Source organism: Phyllobates terribilis, unplaced genomic scaffold, assembly GCF_046119375.1.
Source record: "Phyllobates terribilis strain yellow unplaced genomic scaffold, ASM4611937v1 Scaffold_8__6_contigs__length_399053987, whole genome shotgun sequence".
Lineage (NCBI taxonomy): Eukaryota > Metazoa > Chordata > Amphibia > Anura > Dendrobatidae > Phyllobates > Phyllobates terribilis.
Window position 1 is genome coordinate 31,930,935 of NW_027362768.1, and position 21,369 is coordinate 31,952,303.

Below are 21,369 nucleotides of genomic sequence, written 5' to 3' on the forward strand. Positions count from 1 at the left end.
CCAGTCTATGATGTGTGCACTGAGGCTCCACACAGCCAACGCGATGTAGTTACATCTAGTGATGGGCGAGCACTAAAACCTTGGGTGCTCGATGCTCAGGTCGGGCACATTGGAATACTCGGGTGCTTGACCCGAGCAACGAGCCCAATGTAAGTCTGTGGGAAACTTGAGCATTTTTCAGGCGGCTCCCCCCGGCGGTCTGCAGAGGGCCTAAAAATTGCCCAAATCGATGGGAACAGTGCTCAAATGACATGGGAACAGCATGGGGAAGACCCCTGGAAGCATTTCTGACTTCCAGGTCACTTCTATTAACAACTTTGTCAGAGGTATTACGCAACTTCTACGGACTCACATTAAAACATACAAAAACAAAACCAAAATGGATTTTCCTGGGAAATATGTTAAGGAACATCCTTTCCAGGTTAATGACTTGTATATAAAGCAAAATAAATAACTAAAAACAAAAATGCTCCTCCACACCTTGGGCTATGTTCACACTCAGCATTTTTGATGCATTTTTGCACTTTTGCATTGTTTTCAACCTAGACAAATGCATTCACCAGGAAATGTCATTTTAACATTTTACAACCTTATCTGGCCATGTGGTGTGATATCATCAGACACATCGTGTTTCATTTATGAAGGAGGGACTCTGAAAGTCACAAAGCCTATTTTTATATGGCCATCAGGCGGCCTTTACTATTCTTAAAGGGCCACAAGTCGGCCCTCAATATTCTTAGAGACCCATCAGCCGGTTATGTTTTATTGCTCCCATTACTAAAGAGTGGGTCTCCTATACTGTTATTGCATATGCAGTGAGTGGCAGGGCTGCCCAAAATTTGAATGCACCCCAATACCACTGTGAAAATTTGGACGCACCACAATACCCCTTTGAAGAGACTTAGAGGAGGGCCTCCTGAAAACAATGTTCCCATTATTAGGAAGTAGGTCTCCCATTGTGTTTGCCTATGTAGTGAATGCAAGGGTTGCCAAAAATTTGGAGGCACTCCAATGCCCCTTGTAAAAGACGTAAAGGAGGGCCTTCTGAAAAAAAATGTTCCCATTATTAGGAAGTAGGTCTCCCACAGTATTGGCCTATGCAGTGAATGCAAGGGCTGCCAAAAATTGGGAGGCACTCCAATGCCCCTTGGAAGAGACGTGAAGGAGGGCCTCATAACAAATGTTCCCATTAGAAAGGAGCAGGTCTTCTATACTTGTAATGCCCATGCACTAAGTGTATGGGCTGACAAACATTTACTCCTGGGGGGTATACAGTACAGACCAAAAGTTTGGACACACCTTCTCATTTAAAGATTTTTCTGTATATTCATGACTATGAAAATTGTACATTCACACTGAAGGTATCAAAACTATGAATTAACACATGTTGAATTACTTAACAAAAAAGTGTGAAACAACTGAAAATATGTCTTATATTCTAGATTCTTCAAAGTAGCCACCTTTTGCTTTAATATATTTGATATATAATATTTTCAGTTGTTTCACATTTTTTTGTTAAGTATATAATTCCACGTGTTAATTCATAGTTTTGATGCCTTCAGTGTGAATGTACAATTTTCATAGTCATGAAAATACAGAAAAATCTTTAAATGAGAAGGTGTGTCCAATGTTTTGGTCTGTACTGTACATGAACATACTGTATAACATTTTTTTTACGGGCATCATAAACACCCTTTAAAAAAATTATATGGGTGTTGCATCACGGACCACGGTCAACCTGGTGATACGGTGGTGGAGGATGAGGTGAAGGAGGAGGTCAAGAGCAAATATCCAAAATCAGGAAGCATATACCCATGTGTGGGAGTGAAGAGGTCAAAAGACACTGGATTTGAGTTTATGTTACGCTGCTATCATTCGGTGGTGTTGAGAAGTCTGGCCCAATCCAGCCCTTGTTAATTTTATAAGAGTCAGCCTGTCAGCATTTTCAATTGACAGGCAGATGCGCTTATCAGTTATAATTCCACCAGCAGCACTAAAACCCCGGTCTGATAAAACGCTAGCAGCAGAGCAGGCCAGGACCTCCAAGGCGTAGAGAGCCAGTTCATTCCACGTATCCAGCTTGGATACCCAATAATTATAAGGCACAGAGGAATCACGGAGGACGTTGGTACGGTCGGCAAGGTACTCCCTCAGCATCTTCCCAAACTTTGCACTCCTTGTGAGAGTACCCCGCGCCTCAGGGCCTTTGCGATGGGAGGGGCAGAGAAAATTCTCCCAGAACTTTGACAGTGTTCCCCTGCCTCTGCTGGATTGAAGTTGTGTCTCTCTCGCCTGTACTCCTTGGTTGTCCAATGAACTGTGACCTCTGCCGCCAGCGTTTTCAGATGGGAATTTTTTTAATAGTTCCGCAACAAAGGCCTTCTGGTACTTCCCCATTTTTGTAGACTTGTTCACCTCAGAATAAGAGATATAAAGTTCTCCTTGTAGCATGGGTCTAGAAGTGTCACCAACGAGTAAAGACTGTCACCCAAAATTTTGAGAACTCGAGGGTCATGGGAAATGCAGCGTAACATAAACTCAGCCATGAGTGCCAGACTACTAACAGGCAAGACTTCTGTGTCCTCACCAAGAGGATGACTGACCATGCTCTCCGCCTCCTCCTCTCTGTCCTCTGGCCATCCACGGTGAACAGACGGTATGACAGTTGTGCAAGGAGTACCGTTTATAGCACATGAAACTAGCTCCTGTTCTTCCTCCTCCTCTTCCTCATTGTCACCCAATCCACGTTGGGATGAGATGAAGCTTGGTTGTGTGTAATCACCCTGTATGGTTCCTTGCTCCATCTCATCGTGCTCTGCCTGCAATGCATCCTCTTTGATTGTGAGCAGAGAGCATTTCAGAAGACAGAGAAGTGGGATGTTGACGCTAATTATGGCGTCATCATCGCTCACCATCTTGGTGGAGTCCTCAAGTTTTGGAGGATGGTACATATGTCTGACATCTATATCCACTCCTGAGGTCTTATGTGTGGAATCTGAACTGAATATCGATGACCTTTTTGATGCTGGTACTCAACAACTGCCCTCTTCTGCTCACAAATCCTTCCCAACATCTGCAGTGTAGAGTTCCAACGCGTGGGGACATCACATACCAGTCTGTGAGCCGGAAGCTGCAAACGCTGCTGAAACACGGCAAGGGCGGCAGAAGCTGTAGGTGACTTTCTAAAATGGGCACACAGGCGGCGTACTTTAACAAGCAGATCCGGCATCTCCAGGTATGAGTTGAGAAACCGCTGAACCACGAGATTAAGCACATGGGCCAGGCATGGTACGTGTGTGAGCTTGCCTCGGCTCAGAGCCACCACCAGGTTCCGGCCATTGTCACACATGACCATGCCTGGTTGTAGGTTCAGCGGTGTGAGCCACAGATCTGCCTGCTCTTTCAGAGCTGTCCACAACTCTTCAGCATTGTGCGGTTTGTCACCTAAGCATATTAGCTTGGCCGAGGCAGTGCTGCAGTGCTTGCAGCTTGTGACTGATGTGGTCATTTTGGAGATGGAGGCTGAAGAGGAGGGGGAGGCTGAGGAGGATGAGGTGCAGGAGCTGTAGACCGTGGGGGCAACCCTGATTGACCTATGGCCCGCAATCCTTGGCGTCGGGAGGACGTGTTCCATCCCAAGGTCCGACTGGGTCCCGGCTTCCACTATGTTAACCCAGTGTACTGTCAGCAAGATGTACCGTCCCTGCCCACAAGCACTTGTCCTCATGTCCATGGACCGAGTATCGAGGGACGGCTGCCACCATCAGGCAACATTTTGAGCGCAAGCAGTCGTGAAATGTGGGAATTTAGTAGTGTGGCCTGTGGGGTGTTGGCTGCGTATTTGCGCTTGCGCTCCAAGGACTGGGGTATGGATATCTAAACGTTGCTCCGGGACAAGGACGTGGACGTGCTTTCTAATGCTGCTACTTGAGAGTGTGCAACGACAGGTGCAGGGCAGGAGGCATCTTTGCATGCACTGTGGACAGGGGATTTTTTTGCATACACAACAGCGAAAGAAGTAATGGTGCCACCCGCAGACTCTGTTCCTGGACCCTGGGGTTCGGCCCACAAAGTCAGATGCTTTGCTGCCATATGCCTGATCATGCTGGTGGTGGCCAGGCTGCTAATTTTGGCACACCTACTGATGCTGGCCTAACAGGTGGTGCAAATGGCCTTTTTGGGGTTATCGGTAGAGTCTTTAAAAAACAACCAGACTCAGACTCGCTGCATGCGATCTCCTCTTGCCCCGCTTCAAGTGGACCGAGTGAGAGGCCCGAATCTATAAATGGAAAAGTGAACAGCTCTTCAGAGTGTCCAAGTGTGGGATCAGTTGTCTCCAGGCACTCGGCATTGTGGGAGGAAGGAGGATCAGGATGAAGAATATGCAGTCCAGACTCACGGCTACTGACACTTGACCATGTGGAAGACAGGGTGGTGGTGGTGGTGGTGGCTAAGTGACTTGAAGCATTATCCGCTATCCAAACAGCAACCTTTTGACACTGCTCTGGGTTCAATAGTGGTGTGCTACGGTCCCCTAGGAATTGGGACAAGAAGGTCTGGCGAGAAGATGTGGGTGTTTGTTGTGGCACAATTTCAGCTTGCCCACGGCCTCGGCCTCTGCATGCACCATCACCATCACGTCCAGTTCTCCATCCCTTGCCACGCGCGTTGTCCATTTTAAATGGAGGACAATCTCTTCCACGCTCACTACAAATGGCTGAATTTGTAGTTATATGTAATCCATGTGATGGAGAAACCACAGTTTTAAATACCTGGCCTGTAGGTAACTATTTTGAACAGCAAACCGATGTCAAAAACTTTGCTGACACACTGAAAAAAAATTTGAATGAAGGCCAAAAATGGCAGTGTTTTCAGTGCAATTATATGTGATCCATGTGACGGACAAACCACAGTTTTAAATAGCTGGATTTTTAGTGCTGTAATATTGAAAGGACATGGCTGTATTCTGCAGTGCCAACAAGCAAATGGCGCAGAAAAACAGTGTTCTCTGGATTGCTTTTTAAGCAAATAATGAGGATTAAGATCCCAAAAAAATTATTCCTGGCCCCTGAGACCTGGGACTTTGTCTAGAAATATCTAACAGCAGCAGAAGGCAGAACTGAAATGGAGCCTCTTGTGCTATATGCACTGCAGTCTGCTATATACACTGCCTGCCTGCCTATATACACTTCCTGCCTGATATCTCTGCAGGTAGATTAGTCCTCAGAAGGACAGTTTGTTGAGATGGATATGTGTAATGTACTTGTTTTCTCCCTACACTACCTAATACACAACCAAATCTCTCCCTAGCTCAGCAGCACCTCTCCCTACACTGCCTGATTGCGGAGTAGACTGACGAGCACAGCGGCGCCAGGTCATGATATTGAAATGATGACGCTGTGCGGCCAGCCAATCACTGTAATGCCATAACCAACATGTCTGCGGCATTACAGTGAGTGGCATGCAATCCCTGCATGTCTATTGGCGCTCTAAAGAGCACCCAAACATGCACGGTGGGGACCCGAGCATCCGCCTGAGCATCTCGCAAGTACTCGGCGAGCTCCGAGCATCTCAAGTATTGAGATGCTCGGGCGAGTACCGAGTACTTGCGAGTATGCTCGCTCATCTCTAGTTACATCATCTCATCTGATGTCTCACTCGCACATGCTGAATTATGCAAGAAGGAACCGGCAGCTCACTCTTTCTCTATTATACTCAACGCTATCTGCATCCTAAGGATGGGGTGGCTGACGCATGGTACAGTCCATGGGCCACTGTTTCCAGCATGGGCCAGACAGGGACAGTCATAGGGCCAGATGTGGCTCACGGGCTGCACTTTGCCGAGGTCTGGTCTTAGTGGTGGTGTTTGTTGCCATCAGGTTCCACACATTACTACAATAATTTTGTTTCCTTACTCATTAGGTGATACAACCAAGACTAAGTATATTGGTTGACACTGGGTGGCAGTGCAGTAGGGAGCCAGGAGCAAAATGGGCTCTTCCTTTGGTAAGTGCTTGAAGCTTGGGCCGGTTTCACACGTCTGGATATTTTCGGTAACGGAAAAACTCCAACTGGAGATATCCGTGTCCGTGTACACCTGTGCGGCACATGAGTGCCGCCCCTGTGCCACATCAGGAGCACACGTATGGAGTTTGGAAATCAGTGGTACAGTTAGCGCTGTTCCCAAGCACCGGGTGCTGAATGCTGCCCTCATCATAGTCCCCTGCCGGCGCTGCGATCAGCACCAGTGGGGGTTAATGATGAGAGTTGTAGTCTGCTCTCATTGTCTCCACCTGAAAAAATAAGAATAAAATAAAAAAATCCATATACTCACCTGTCCTAAGTGTCCACTCACGGGCCCCATAGCAGTGCCGTGGCATGCTGCCATTGGCAGTACGCCACTGTCTGCACACTATTCTAGGTAAATCTGTTCTCCAGGAGGCAAATAGTGCTTCGTCCCTCCCAATTATCGCCGTGTGGCTAACCAGTGCTGTACAGTCACATATGGGGTAATCCCATGTTCAGCAGAAATTGTGTGACAAATTTCTGCCATTTTTAGCCATTTACCAATGTGAAAATGTAAAATCTGGGGCTAAACAATATTTTTGTGTAAAAATGTAATTATTTTTTCTTCACTGCCCAATAATATAAAATTCGGTGACACCTGTGATGTCAATATGATCACGACACCCTTAGATGAATTCATTGAGAGGTGTAGTTTGTAAAATGAGGTCACTTACTTCTGCACACTGGTAGATTGATCCATTGTGTGTTCTCACATTGTCCTTCTCCTGTGGAAGATCTTTCCAGAGAATAACCAATATTACATGAAAAAGTAACTTTTTCTCCAGATGCATAATTGTCTTTAATGCCTCCGTTAATTCTAGAATTCGCAACAGTAGGTGGAGGTTCACAAGATGTTGCTGTAATAAAAAATTAAAAATAAGTAATTAGGTAAATAGACACATACTTTTGTAGTGTACATTGGTGGATATTTTTCAAAGTGACTATACCAGAAACTGGTGTACAAAAATTCCAAGTTAAGCCGCACACAATTTGTGGGCCATAATTTGCCACTTTTTAAAGGGAATCTGTCAGATGATTTAAGCTACCCAAATTGAAAGCAGCATGAATCACAGCCTGGCTGGACATTTGCAGAAAAGTATTGTAGGTATTCATGCTTCCTGGTAGCAGTATGGGTACACACAGGCACTTGGTGTTGGTGCAAAACAGTCTTCTGTTTATTTTCCGGCATAAATATTAACAACATTCACATGAAAGCAAAATAGTCATTCCCCGGTTCCAAATGAATTTCAACAAAGAAAGGAAAAACAGTCCCTTTTTTGGGTAGGTAAGAAATAACATGGTCTCTCACCTGTTAGGAATCAATGCACTACCTCTAGCTCAGGCGGCTCAGCCACGATGAATGAACTGCAGATTCCATACATTATAGAAAACACTTTGGCCACCATATTGAAAACAGCGGATATGTGGTGTGGAGGGAATACCACTCACACCCCATAACCGCGAAGCGGAGCCTACTCAAAAAATCGATGGAAAAACGAAGAGGGCAAATGAGCATACTGGCATAAATAAGCTTATTATTAAAAATTATTATATATAAACAGTATCAAAAATATAAAGGCAATGTATAGACTTGCGGATCAAAAATCCCACCATATCTTTAGCCCCATGGAAAAGTAAGGGACTAGTTACCTAGACAGTACATCGCAAATTTGAGGTGAAAAAATAAGCACAAAGAGAAATGACTAGAAATTGGTGTGGGTCCCCTAAGGAATTGCGGCCCGGGGGGGAACCACGAAGATACATAAACATCACAGGATGGGCTCAGGTCAGTGACTGAGGTATGACACTTCACCTAGAGATGCCATCCACAAAAATAAAGATAGAAAGTGAGTGAAAGAAAAGAGATGGGAAAAAGGAGAAGGTGGGAAGGTGATACAAGCGAACATTGAAAGTACTAAACAGTCAAATGGGGGTCAGGTCAATTAGGTAAGGAGATGTATCGTTGAATTCATCATATAATATATCACCAACATGACCAAAATGACTCACCCATGAAGGTATAGAATGTTGCTCGTACAGGGGACAGAGGAGGACTGGTTGCTCCCGTCAGGGACGGGCCTCGACACGCGTTTCGCGGCTGCTTTCTCAAGAGGCATAGATGCAGGGGGTTCAATGACCTTTTTATGCCTACCCCTAGAAGATCACATGTATTCTAGCCCTCACCATCTATGCCTCTTGAGAAAGCAGCCGCGAAACGCGCATTGAGGCCCGTCCCTGACGGGAGCAACCAGCCCTCCTCTGTCCCCTGTATGAGCAACATTCTATACCTTCGTGGGTGAGTCATTTTGGTCATGTTGGTGATATACTATATGATGAATTCAACGATACATTTCCTTACCTAATTGACCTGACCCCCATTTGACTGTTTAGTACTTTCAATGTTCGCTTGTACCACCTTCCCACCTTCTCCTTTTTCCCATCTCTTTTCTTTCACTCACTTTCTATCTTTATTTTTGTGGATGGCATCTCTGGTGAAGTGTCATACCTCAGTCACTGACCTGAGCCCATCCTGTGATGTTTATGTATCTTCGTGGTTCTCCCCGGGACGCAATTCCTTAGGGGACCCACACCAATTTCTAGTCATTTCTATTTGTGCTTATTTTTTCACCTCAAATTTGTGATGTACTGTCTAGGTACCTAGTCCCTTACTTTTCCATGGGGCTAAGGGTATGGTGGGATTTTTGATCCGTAAGTCTACACATTGCCTTTATATTTTTGATACTGTTTATATATAATAATTTTTAATAATAAAGATTCCATACATTGCCCAAAATGGCTATTATACATAACAGCTAGAGATGAGAGAACCTTTAAATGTTTGATTCGTCCCAGCTCGGTGAACTTCCCCATGTTCCAACCCAGCAGATCGAGAACCAACCAGGAGTCTCCACATTTCCAAAATTTAGGGACAGACACCACCAAAGAGGCATGAATTTCAGTAGAGTAGAACTTGTATAATGGAGACCGATACCTCTTCCACTACAGCCAACCCAGCAGATGGAGACCCAATCAGGAGTCTCCACATTTCCAAAAATTAGTGTTAACATCTGCGGCCGCAGCCACAGCAGGCACAGAAGCCATGACAAATATATCACAGACTGCAATTACGCGAGATCAATGTAGCACACTAAAAACTACAACATCGCCTAGTCTGTACAGTCTGCGATTGGGGTGCAAAAGTCCTTGGAGATCTATAACTTATTCATCTAGATGAAAGTTAGGATACACTTTCAGGGGACAGGAGGCTGCACTTATCCATCAGGAAACCACCAGCAGCGCTGAAGACACCTTCTGAGAGAACGCTGGCTGCTGGGCATTATAAAACCTCCAAAGTGTGACAGGAGAGCTCATGCCACTCTTCCATTTCTGAAGACCAAAATGTAAAAGAGTCCAAACCCTCCATGACTTTATTGATATTGAGCTCAAGATACTCCTGCACCACGGTCTCCAGTTGTTCATCACGTATCAGACTTGTACTCTGTTGCGCTGGTGCACGAGCTGGTCTAAAAAATGTGTGAAAGGATTCACAGAAATTGCTTCTGCCACTTAGGCTGCTGTTGCTCCTGCTCATATTTTGGCATTGACGAATTGACGTTCCGGAGGTTGGAAGTCTAGTCTCTTAAGGTTGTGAAAAAGCGTGTTTCGATACTCTCGCATTCGCGGGTCCCTTTCCAGGGCGGGAAGCATCTGGTAAAATTTACTCTTATACAGTAATGTGTATCTAACAGAGTGGCAACCTAAAAGTCAGGACTATTTAGAAACATAACTTTATGTTGATCATGTTGCAGATAGTGCAGCAAGAAGGCTCTCATATGTCGGGCTCTTCCATGAGGTCCAAGCCCATGGTGTGCTGGTTGCTGGATAACACTGATGCTTGATTCCTCTGTCCCCTCCCACCAACCATGAACAACAGAGAGGGGATGATTATCCTCTTCATCTCTTGACTGTTGTCCTTCCATTACCTCTTCCTCCTCCATTGGTTCCTCGGCTCCTGCACCTTTACTAACAGTTTGTCTGGTATCACCAGCCTCCTTTGATCGCTGTAATCCACCCTCCCTTGGCACCTGGCTGTGTGTCAACAGTGTGGAACTTACAGACATTGTTATCCCTTTCACATCCTCCTCTGCTTTCTACTCTTCATCTGGGATCACCACCTCCTCCTTCAGGCTATTCAGATTCTGCTCCAGCATTTAGATGACCCGAGTAGTGATGCTTATGATGGCATCATCAGCGCTAACCATCTTAATAGCCATTTCAAAAGTGTGAAGAAGGGTGCAAAGGTCCTTAATTTGTGCTCACTCCGCAAACGTTATTTGCCCCATGTCCGTATTGTGTTGGCCCAGGCTATACGACATGACATACTGAATCAGGGTTGGTTGCCGCTGACACAGTCGCTGCAACATGTGCAGAGTGGAATTCCACTGTGTTGGCACATCGCATGGCACATCGCATGTCAACAAGTTAACTTGCATGGACAAAAACCTTTGTATCGATGCAAGTCGATGACCTGAAGGGTGCAAACAGCAGAAGTGAGCCCACAGCTTCTGTGCTTTCTGCAGCAGCGCATCCAGGCCAGGATAGTGGCGGAGAAGGGGCTGTACCACCAGGTTGAGGACATGAGCCATGCAAGGCATGTGTGTGAGCTTGCCCCGGCATAGGGCCGCCACCAGGTTCACATTGTTATCGCATATGGCCTTCCCTGGCTTCAGGTTCAGTGGAGACAGCCTTTGCTTAAACTTAGCCTGATAGCTGTCCACAACTCTTTAGCTGTATGACTGCGATCTCCAATGCATATTAATTTTAACACTGACTGATTGCGGGGAGCCCTGGCTGCGCAGTACGGAGGTGGTGGGGATTCACTCTTCACTGTTGGAACGCGTGTCTCATTAAGGAAGAGGTTGAGGGTGCAGGTGGAAGCCCTAGAGGAGGTGGAGGAGGCAGAAGCAGTGGAGTAAGTGTTAAATATAGAGGTTTGTCCTGCAGGCACTTGAGATTCCAAGACTTGTAGAGCAGCCCCTTCCCCGCCTGCCCCCACATCCACCAGAGTGGCAACCCTTGCCACCCCTGCGAGCTACAGAAAAGCGACCACTGCTGGCCACAGCCATAGTTGTGGCTAAGGATGAAGTGCTCATCATGGTTGTATCACTCCGTGTCGGTGCCATAGGGTGCAACGTAACCTCCTCATCTTCCTCCTCCCCTACCTCCACAAATGAACTACTCAGCTGCATGCCTCTGGGTTCATACCAAGTGGGATTTACAACCTCATCATCCTCTCTGTTTTCCCATTCCTCTCCCTGAGAGTCACCCTCCTCCTCTTCCTCCCCTGACAGCACAGTACAGTCCATGTGAGCCTAAGGTATCTGAGTCTCATCAGTCTCAGAGGGTCATGATTCTGCATGGTCACTACTTTGTCCTGCCCCGGATCTAATAGAAAAAATTTTGGGCATCGGTGCAGATGCTTTCCTCCTCTTAAGTCTGTGAATCTTTGCAGCAAACCACTGATGCCCATGTTTTTCATGGGTGTGTCAGGTGTAATAGACTGTCAATCTGGATCTGGCTGTAGAAGGTCTCTGCACTTGGCATTGCAGACACCTTCTTAATCCTTCTTCCTTTAAGACCAGTGGAGTTAAAAACCCTCAGTTTGCTCCAGGCATTCGCCGGTGATACTTCTATACTTTGTGCAAGCTTGGAGCACTAGCTGTTGGCTGGCTTCTTCTCTGGTGCCCTTTGAAGACAGTTGGCGTTACTCCTCTGATGTCTGCTCAAGCTAACTTAAACCCTTTTGTTTGTCTACCTTTTTGTCTTTAGTTTGTAGTGGGGCCAGACCAGTGCTCACCCCTCCCTTCTCCCCATCTAGGGCCAAGCTCTATGGACATACAGGGTTTAGGGTCCTGTTTGGCGATAGGTGTGGAACCTATATAGGGACAGTAGGATAGGCAGGGTGTTATTAGATCTGCCAAGGGGTCTCCACTCCTCCTCCTTTCTCTAGTGTTTGGGCTTCCTCTTCCCTTCATTTTGCACTTAGTCTTTCCCACACCTTGCGTGACACCATGGCATAGAATGTGTGAACAGCTCTGCTGACTCACCCATCTGTGGTTCCCTACAGTCAGTTGGGTGGTTGGAGACTTGTGACGCTGGGGGGAAACAAGGATAATTGGGGTGTCAGTTCTGAGGACTGTACTCTGTGTGATGTTGAGGTGGAGGAATAGGAGGAGAGGCCACTTGGTGCAGCACTTGCCATTAACTGGAACACATGCTCTTTCTGTCTGTCATGTACAAGGCATACCGCTGTGTGACTGCCAAAAATAGGGAGTGGAGTAGCCTGTCCAGTAACAGAAGTTGTCATTTGTCTTTGGATAGGATGTGATGGTGTTGGTTTACTACAACTTTCACTAACATTACCACCCCACGTACACCTTGATCACCAAGCCTATTCCCCCTTTCCACCACGACCATGCTTTTTACCACTTATGTTGCTCAGATAGAGTGGTTGAACCAAAATTTGATTTTTTTCTCTGGATGAGACCTGTATAAAATAGAATATATGATCCAAAAAAAATCAAACTGAGATCTGACCTGCAGGATCACCTAAGTAACAGAAGGAATTATTTCTTTTTACTGTGGATGAGGCCTGTATACAAAGGAATATATGCGCCAAAAAATTTCAAACTGAGTTGTGGTCTGCTGTATCACCTTAGTAACAGAAGAAACCATTTTTTTTTCCTGTGGATGAGGCCTGTATAAAATAGAATATATGCTCCAAAAAATTCAAACTGAGATCTAAGCCTGCTGTATCACCTTAGAAACAGAAGAAATTAGATTTTTTTTTACTGTGAATGAGCTCTGCATACAGCTGAATTTCACCTCCAGAAAATTACAAGCTGAGATGTGATGTGCTGCATCACGTTAGTAACAGAAAAAAGTAGATTTTCAAAGGTGTACTGATGCATGGAGCACATTAGAATCAGTGCACAACAGAGTTCTATGCTGAAATGTGCCCTGCTGTCTTTGTCTGGACCTCACTAATAGCACAAGAAAAAGAAATCTGCTGGAAGGTCGATTTCACAGCCACACAGGACCCTATCTATATAAACTATTTGACTTAGGAGCAACCACCTAGCTAACTATCTAAAATCTTTCAGTATCCAGGAGCAGACTAGAAGCATCCTCTCTGACCTGCTATACTAACAAAATGGTGCTAAAACAACATGTCTGCGCTTTATATAGAGAGGGACATGTGAATTCAGCAGCCAATGGCACAAGCCCTTGTGTCTGGACATTGTAGAAGGTTCCTGCTCCCTGATTGGATAGCCACAATTTACACATATTAAGATAAGAAAAAAAAATTAGATTACCAGCACACCGCTCCTCTGACCTCTCCCCACCCTCTTCCCTCATCAAACACGTCCTCCCGCTCATCATACAGCACCACCATCTTAGCCAACCTACCAATTCATGGAGGGAGTGGCTGTGTAGTATTATACATGCACACCGATGGAGTCTGCATAGGTCAGATATGTGTGATGCACAGTGCTTGGGTTGTGAGCTTGCGTATTTTGGCCAAAATATTGACCAATACCTCATGTAGTGTATTTATCTTATACACTATTTTTCATATTTTTTGCACATTTTTTTGTTGCAGGATGCGGCCAGGCCTCTTTAGTGTTGGCTGGGTGAATTGGGGCATCTGTCCTGTGGGGATGCACTTATATAGTGCTGGGCAACCCGCCTGATCTAATAGTGTGGCCGTCATCAATAGGCTGCAAGCCAGACACTATGCATCACATCTAATTATTTAATTATTGCTCCCACAGTTGATATTTTCCAACTAAGCTGCTTGCCTATTGCAGATTCAGTCTTTCCAGCCAGGTGAAGGGCTACAATTTTGTTTCTGGTGTCCTTAACCATAGTAGAGTTTAGAGTGTGACTGTTTGAGGTTGCGGATAGGTGTCTTTTACACTGATAACAAGTTCAAACAGATGCCAGTACTACAGGTAATGGGTGGAGAACAGAGGAGCCCCTTAAAGAAGAAGTTACGTCTTTGAGAGCCAGAAATCTTGCTTGTTTGTAATTGACTAAATACTTATTTTCCACCAAAATTTGAAAAAAAATTATTTCCAAATCAGACAATGTGATTTTCAGGGTTTGTTTTCTCATTTTGTATCTCATAGTTGAGGTCTACCTATGATGTCAATTACAGGCCTCTCTCATATTTTTAAGTGGTAGAACTTGCACAATTGGTGGCTGACTAAATACTTTTTCCCCACTGTATCCATATAGCCCTACATATCCGGGCTAATTTTTTTTTCTGCTCTTAATCCTGATTTTTTGCTTAAAAAGTAATCTTGAGCACACCATTTTACTGTTCTATTTGCTTGTTAGCAGAATACAGCCAGATTTTTTTTATTTTATTCTCATTACTGTATTGTGGAAGCAGAGAAACTTTTTTCAATGATCAGATGTGATCCCATATGACTGTCATAATAATACAGAAATTTTTGCGAATGTGTCAGATATCACACTACATTTAAAATATGGCCGTTGTTTGTTCAAACCTCTTCACAGTTGGTCACTAACAAATACCATACTATTAGGCGACTTCATGAAACCTTGGCCATCAGATGTGATCCTATACGACTGCCGTAATAATACAGAAATTTTGTGGAGCGTTCCAAATATCCCACTCCATTTAAAGTCATTGGGCTGTGTTTTGTTTAACCAATTGACACTTGGTCGCTGACAAATACCATACTATTAGGCGATTGCGTGAAACCGTGGCCATCAAACGTGATCCCATATGACTGCCGTAATAATACAGAAATTTTTGAGAACGTGTCAGATATCACACTACATTTAAGCAAAAGATAGGAAAAACAGCGCACATAGGGCTTTATCCGTATAAAAGTAAATCCCAGGTCCCACAATCAGTCTGACTCACCTTCTGAGGTTGTGTGAGTCACAACCAACTGTGAAGCACCTGTCAGATGGCCCCTGCAGGAGACCCCGCTGATGAGTAAACAAATGAGAGGAGATAAGAAGCCGAGCTAATCCTCCGCGCTGGTCCAGAGACACACAAGGATTAATGATGAACCAAAACTTTCTTTATTCCTTGGCCTACACGTATCGTGGCTACACTGCCACTTCCTCAGGGCTCTGGACCAGCGCGGAGGATCAGCCGGGCTTCTTATCTCCTCTCATTTGTTTACACTACATTTAAAGTATGGCAGTTGTGTGTTCAAACCTATTCAGAGTTGGTTGCTGACAAATAGCATACTGTATCTGTGAACAATGTTGTCAGAGTATCATGCCACTTTTACCGACTGACAATAAAAAAAATACAAAAAACAAGTTAAAATGGAAAAAAATGTTAAGAAACATTATGTACTGTGGAAGACATTTATGTGACCAGAATGAACACTCATCTGGAGCTGATGATACCAACTAGCAGCTGTCCCTATTGTAAATGTATCTAACAGCGTTATCGATAGGGAATAGAATAGATTTTAATTTTTTTTAGGCGGCACCAGCAGCATGCAGTGTAAGGCAATAATACCTGGCTGGATCAGTGTAATGCGCTATCCATACTGCGATATCTCACCCGTAAACAATTTTCAGATAAGACAGGTAATATTATAGAATATAGAATCTATTTGAATTGTCCTTCCCATTATTAAAGAGTGGGTCTCCTAAACTGTTATCCGTATATGCAGCAATTAGAAGGCTTGGCAAAAATTAGGAAGCACTCCAATACGCATTTGAAGAGACGTAAAAACAAAAATATGTAAAAACACAGCAGAATCTTTAGTATAGTATAAAAACCAGATCTGCCAATGTAACCTCAATATAATCACATTGTACAGCTCCTGCACTTCCTCCTCTTCCTGTTTGGCCTCCATCTCTAAAATGACCACATCAGTCACAAGCTGGAAGCACTGCAGCACTGCCTCAGCAAAGGGGCAACAGGCTGTGCTGAAGATAATATGCTTATGCTTAGGTGACAAACAGCTGCAGAGTTGTTGAAAGCTGTAACACTGCAGGCAGATCAGTGGCTCTCACTGCTGAACATACAGCCAGGCATGGTCGTGTGTGACAATGTCCGGAACCTGGTGGTGCAGAAATGACAGCCGCAGTAGATACGGTTTCCCCTCTATGCCAGTCATCTCACCGAGCTAAAGAATATTGCTGTGGTGAAATACAACTCTCACCAAGAAGCAGTGTCAGACTGAATAACATTTGGCCCACCAGAGGATTTGATTGTGAGGGCCCATCTTTCTCCCCCGCTCAAGAGACAGCTGCATGGCAGCTGCAAGGTTTGCGCTATGAACTCTCCTGAAGGAGAAGCCAGGGCCCACCAGAAGATTCTCCGGTTCTCTGGTGGGCCCGTCCAACCCTGCCGAGAAGCAGCCCCGGCTAAGAAAAGTCTGTGTGAAGGTTCCCGGACACTCTATGGATGCTTTTTTTTTTTTTACTGTGGACTGGCTCCAGCAATCTATAAAACTGCAATCTATAAGATCACTTCACTGGCTCCCAATTGCCCTGCATATCCAGTTCAAACTACTAACACTGACCTACAAAGCCATCCATAACCTTTCTCCTCCGTACATCTCAGAACTAATCTCCCGATATATTCCCTTATGTAATCTCCGGTCTAACATGCTGGAGAAACTTGCACCTACTGCCACTCAATATCTTGAGCCACTCAGTCTACCAAATAAAATTCCTGAGAAGGAAATTGTGGATGGCTTCGCTTCTGGTACTGGGGGCATTGCTAATACCATGGCGTCATGCTTTAATTCACTGGAAATATTCCAGGCTGGTTGGAGACAAGCTCATTCTCACAAAAAAATATCAGAAAGATATGGAGATGGTGGCCTCTATCATCATGAATAATTTGTTCTTTGACTATGAGACCGACTACTGCTGCAGTATACCTTGTGAACATCGTTTTGAAGCTTGATTGACCCAGGGCTCACAATTCTATGCGTCGGAAAGACATGTACCATCCCAGGCTCCGACTGGGTCCTGTCTTCCACAATATTAACCCAGTTATGCGTCAGTGAGATGTACCGTCCCTGGCCTCATTATTCACTTGTCTTCGTGTTTGTTGTTAGGTCCTTACCACTAACTGCGCTGGTGAGGGTACGGGTAATGTTCTGGGATGCGTGCTTGTATAAGGTGGGGACGACACCGGGAGAAATAGTGTTGGCTGGAGACCGAGTACCAAGGGCCATCCGCCATCAGGTTGCAGAAAGCTTCTGCCTCCATGAGCCTAAAAGGCAAAATTTCTAGTGTAAATAGTCGAGAAATGTGGCAGTTTAGTATTGTGGCATATGGGCGGTTGGCTGCGTATTTGCATTCAAAGGATTGGGGTACGGACAACTGAATGCTGCACTGGGACAAGGACATGGTTGCTGATGGTGATGGTTGCAAATGTGCAATGACAGGTGCAGGGTGGGAGGCATGTTCAAGTACTCCACGAACGGGTCATTGGTGTGCACACACAACAGGGTAAGAGGCAGTGGTGTCACCCTCAGACACTGTTTCTGGACCCTGGCGTTCGGCCCAGCTAGTCGGGTGCTTTGCTGTCATGTTCCTGAGCATGCTGATGGTGGTCAGCCTGGTAGTTTTGGTCCTCTTGCTGATGCTGTTGAAAATGGCCTTTTTGGGGTTATCTGACCAGTCTTTAAAAAGAATCAGACTCTGGAAATCCTAACAGTTGTACTGGCAACTTCCTTCATGCTGGTTTTGTGTTGGTGTTCCAGGGAGCAATTATCTGCCTTGTGTCTGTGGCCACCACACTGCTTGTTCCTGCCTGTTGTGGTGCTACACCTCCCTCCCCCTGTGTGCTGCTGTCCTCGCTCTGCATGTCCCTTTGCCAGGTTTGGTCAGTGACTTCATCGTCCACTGCTTCGTCTTTCACTTCCACACCCTGGTCCTCTTCCTGACTTTCTGTCCATTGTGTCTCATCATTATCCACCTCTTGTGACAGTAATTGCACTTTCCCACCATCACCTTTGGGTGACCATGGCTGATCAAATCGCTACATGCGAGCTTCTGTTGCCCTGCTTGAAGCTGGCCGGGCGAGAGGCCCGAATCTATCAATGGAAAAGTAACATAGTAACAGTTTTCAAGTTGAAGGAAGACTAAGTCCATCTAGCTCAACCCATAGCCTAACATAATGATCCAGAGGAAGGCAAAAAAAAACATGTGGCAAACACTAAGCTCCACATTGGGAAAAAAAATTCCTTCCTGACTCCACATACGGCAATCAGACTAGTTCCCTGGATCAACGCCCTATCAAGGAATCTGGTATATACACCACGTGCAGAATTATTAGGCAAATGCGTATTTTGATCACTTTGATACTTTTTATACATGTTGTCCTACTCCAAGCTGCATAGGCTTGAGAGCCAACTACCAATTAAGTAAATCTGGTGATGTGCATCTCTGTAATGAGGAGGGGTGTTGACTAATGACATCAACACCCTATATAAGGTGTGCTAAACTATTAGGCAACTTCCTTTCCTTTGGCAAAATGGGTCAGAAGAGAGATTTGACAGGCTCTGAAAAGTGCAAAATTGTGAGATGTCTTGCAGAGGGATGGAGCAGTCTTGAAATTTCCAAACTTTTGAAGCATGATCACTGAACAATCAAGCATTTCATGGCAAATAGCCAACAGGGTCGCAAGAAGCGTGTTGGCCAAAAACGTCGTAAAATAACTGTCCATGAATTGAGGAAAATCAAGCGTGAAGCTGCCAAGATGCCATTCACCACCAGTTTTGCCATATTTCAGGGCTGCAACGTTACTGGAGTATCAAAAATCACAAGGTGTGCGATACTCATGGATATGGCCAAGGTAAGGAAGGTTGAAAAATGACCACCTTTGAACAAGAAACATAAGATAAAACGTCAAGAAAGGGTCAAGAAATATCTTAAGACTGATTTTTCAAAGGTTTTATGGACTGATGAAATGAGAGTGACTCTCGATGGGCCAGATGGATGGGCCAGAGGCTGGATCAGTAAAGGGCAGAGAGCTCCACTCCGACTCAGACGCCAGCAAGGTGGAGGTGGGGTACTGGTATGGGCTGGTATCATCAAAGATGAACTTGTGGGACCTTTTCGGGTTGAGGATGGAGTGAAGCTCAACTCCCAGACCTACTGCCAGTTTCTGGAAGACAACTTCTTCAAGCAGAGGTACAGGAAGAAGTTGGTATCGCTCAAGAAAAACATGATTTTCATGCAGGACAATGTTCCATCACATGCATCCAACTACTCCACAGCGTGGCTGGCCAGTAAAGGTCTAAAAGAAGAAAAAATAATGACATGGCCCCCTTGTTCACCTGATCTGAACCCCATAGAGAACCTGTGGTCCATCATAAATTGTGAGATCTACAGGGAGGGAAAACAGTACACCTCTCGGAACAGTGTCTGGGAGGCTGTGGTGACTGCTGCACACAATGTTGATCGAAAACAGATCAAGCAACTGACAGAATCTATCGATGGAAGGCTGTTGAGTGTCATCATAAAGAAAGGTGGCTATATTGATCACTAATTTTTTGGGTTTTTGCATGTCAGAAATGTTTATTTCTAAATTTTGCGCACTGATATTGGTTTACCTGGTGAAACTAAACAAGTGAGATGGGATTATATTTGATTTTTATTAAGTTGCCTAATAATTCTGCGCAGTAATAGTTACCTGCACAAACAGATATCCTCCTAAGATAGTCAAATCTAAAGAAAAACACTCCAACTTCCAAAAATATTAAGCTTGGATATTTATGAGTCTTTTCGGTTGATGGAGAACATAGTTGTTGATCAATAATAAAAATAATCCTCTAAAATACAACTTGCCTAAATATTCTGCACACAGTGTATAACCAGTAATATTATACTTTTAAAGAAAGGGATCCAGGCCCTTCTTAAATTTTAGTAGTGAATCACTCATTACAACATCATGCGGCAGAGAGTTCCATAGTTTCACTGCTCTTACAGTAAAGAATTCTCGTCTGTGATTATGATTAAAAGTTCTTTACTCCAGACAAAGAAGATGCCCCCTTGTCCCCGTCTCAGGCCTCAGAGTAAAAAGATCAGTAGAAAGGTCTTTGTACTGTCCCCTCATATATTTTTAAATAATAATAAGATCATCCCTAAGTCTTCGTTTTTAATAGTTAAATAAACCCAAGTGTAATTGTGGCACCCCAGGCCTGGTTGTCACAAATGTGATTAATCTGCATCTGAGAGCAGGAGGGAGGTTCCCTGGTTAGGGACAATTAGCATGTAGCACCTCCTGTCCCAGGTCAGTAGGGGGAGCTGGCTGCCCTATAAAAGCTGGAACTGGGGCAGGGTTAGAGAGACCAGAACCCGCTTCTGAAGTGACCAGAATGGTTTCTTAATGGAAGGGACAGGTCAGCAGCAGCTGAGGAGTCAGGGAGGCAGATCAAAGACTGCAAGCCAGGGACAGAGGCGACGAGAGCCGGTCCTGGCAGAGAATCAATCTAACCCGACATTGGGGTCCGAGACTGTCCGGGTTATCTTTTTCAGCAGCAAAGAACCAATCCGCAAGGGATTTCAGGTCACTTGGCCTAAAAAGCCTGGAGGCTCCGCCACACAGAGGGACCAGTACAGCGAGGAGAAAGCAAAAGGTACCCAAGGCCTGAGTCGCGAGCCATACAGGCGGGAAGTACACGGCAAGCTCAGGGACGTGGGCTATTACACCACGAAGAGAGGGATAGTCAGAAAGAGCATAGAGAGAACGGTAGGCCTACACACTCACCCTGACCAGTGGAGCTCCCCGAATGCTTTCAGACATCCAGGCCCATTCCTAACCGGTACTACTGTTAGGTCATTAATAACATCTACAATAAAGACCCAGAAATGTTTTGAAACGGGCTCTGAACTTTTACTATTGCGGCCGGCACTATCACCCCCAGCATCCACCTACACTGCCCTGAGGCCACACTCCTCCCGTGGGGATTTATCCTACCCTTGAGCTGCACACCAACACCAGCCTCAGCGGTCTGCCTAGCAGCGGCGGTTATCCCTGACCGCAATCCACGGGTGGCGTAGTCGGACATTCACAGAGCTATAAATAGGCTGCCACAACATTAGTCTGACCACCCTGAGCCACAGGACCGGGTTGCCACTATTACCCCCATCAGCACGGTACACCAGAAGACCTGGTTTCGAGTACCCCACGGCCCAGGGGGTGAGTCAGCTTTGGCGTAGTTGGCAGGATTGTGACCAACCCGCCACAAACGGGTATTGCATGCCTGAAAAGACTTT

General features: G+C 45.3%; 1 protein-coding gene across 5 annotated transcripts in view; it reads right to left on the reverse strand.

Moving 5' to 3' along the window:
• Window positions 1-21,369, reverse strand: part of LOC141156681 (complement factor H-like) — a 742,328-nt gene that overhangs the window by 243,151 nt on the left and 477,808 nt on the right. For all 5 annotated transcript variants that reach the window (XM_073642926.1, XM_073642927.1, XM_073642924.1 and 2 more), the window contains one exon: window positions 6,741-6,923. In XM_073642926.1, the coding sequence (XP_073499027.1) occupies window positions 6,741-6,923 (183 nt within the window). The remainder of the gene's footprint in view (window positions 1-6,740; window positions 6,924-21,369) is intronic.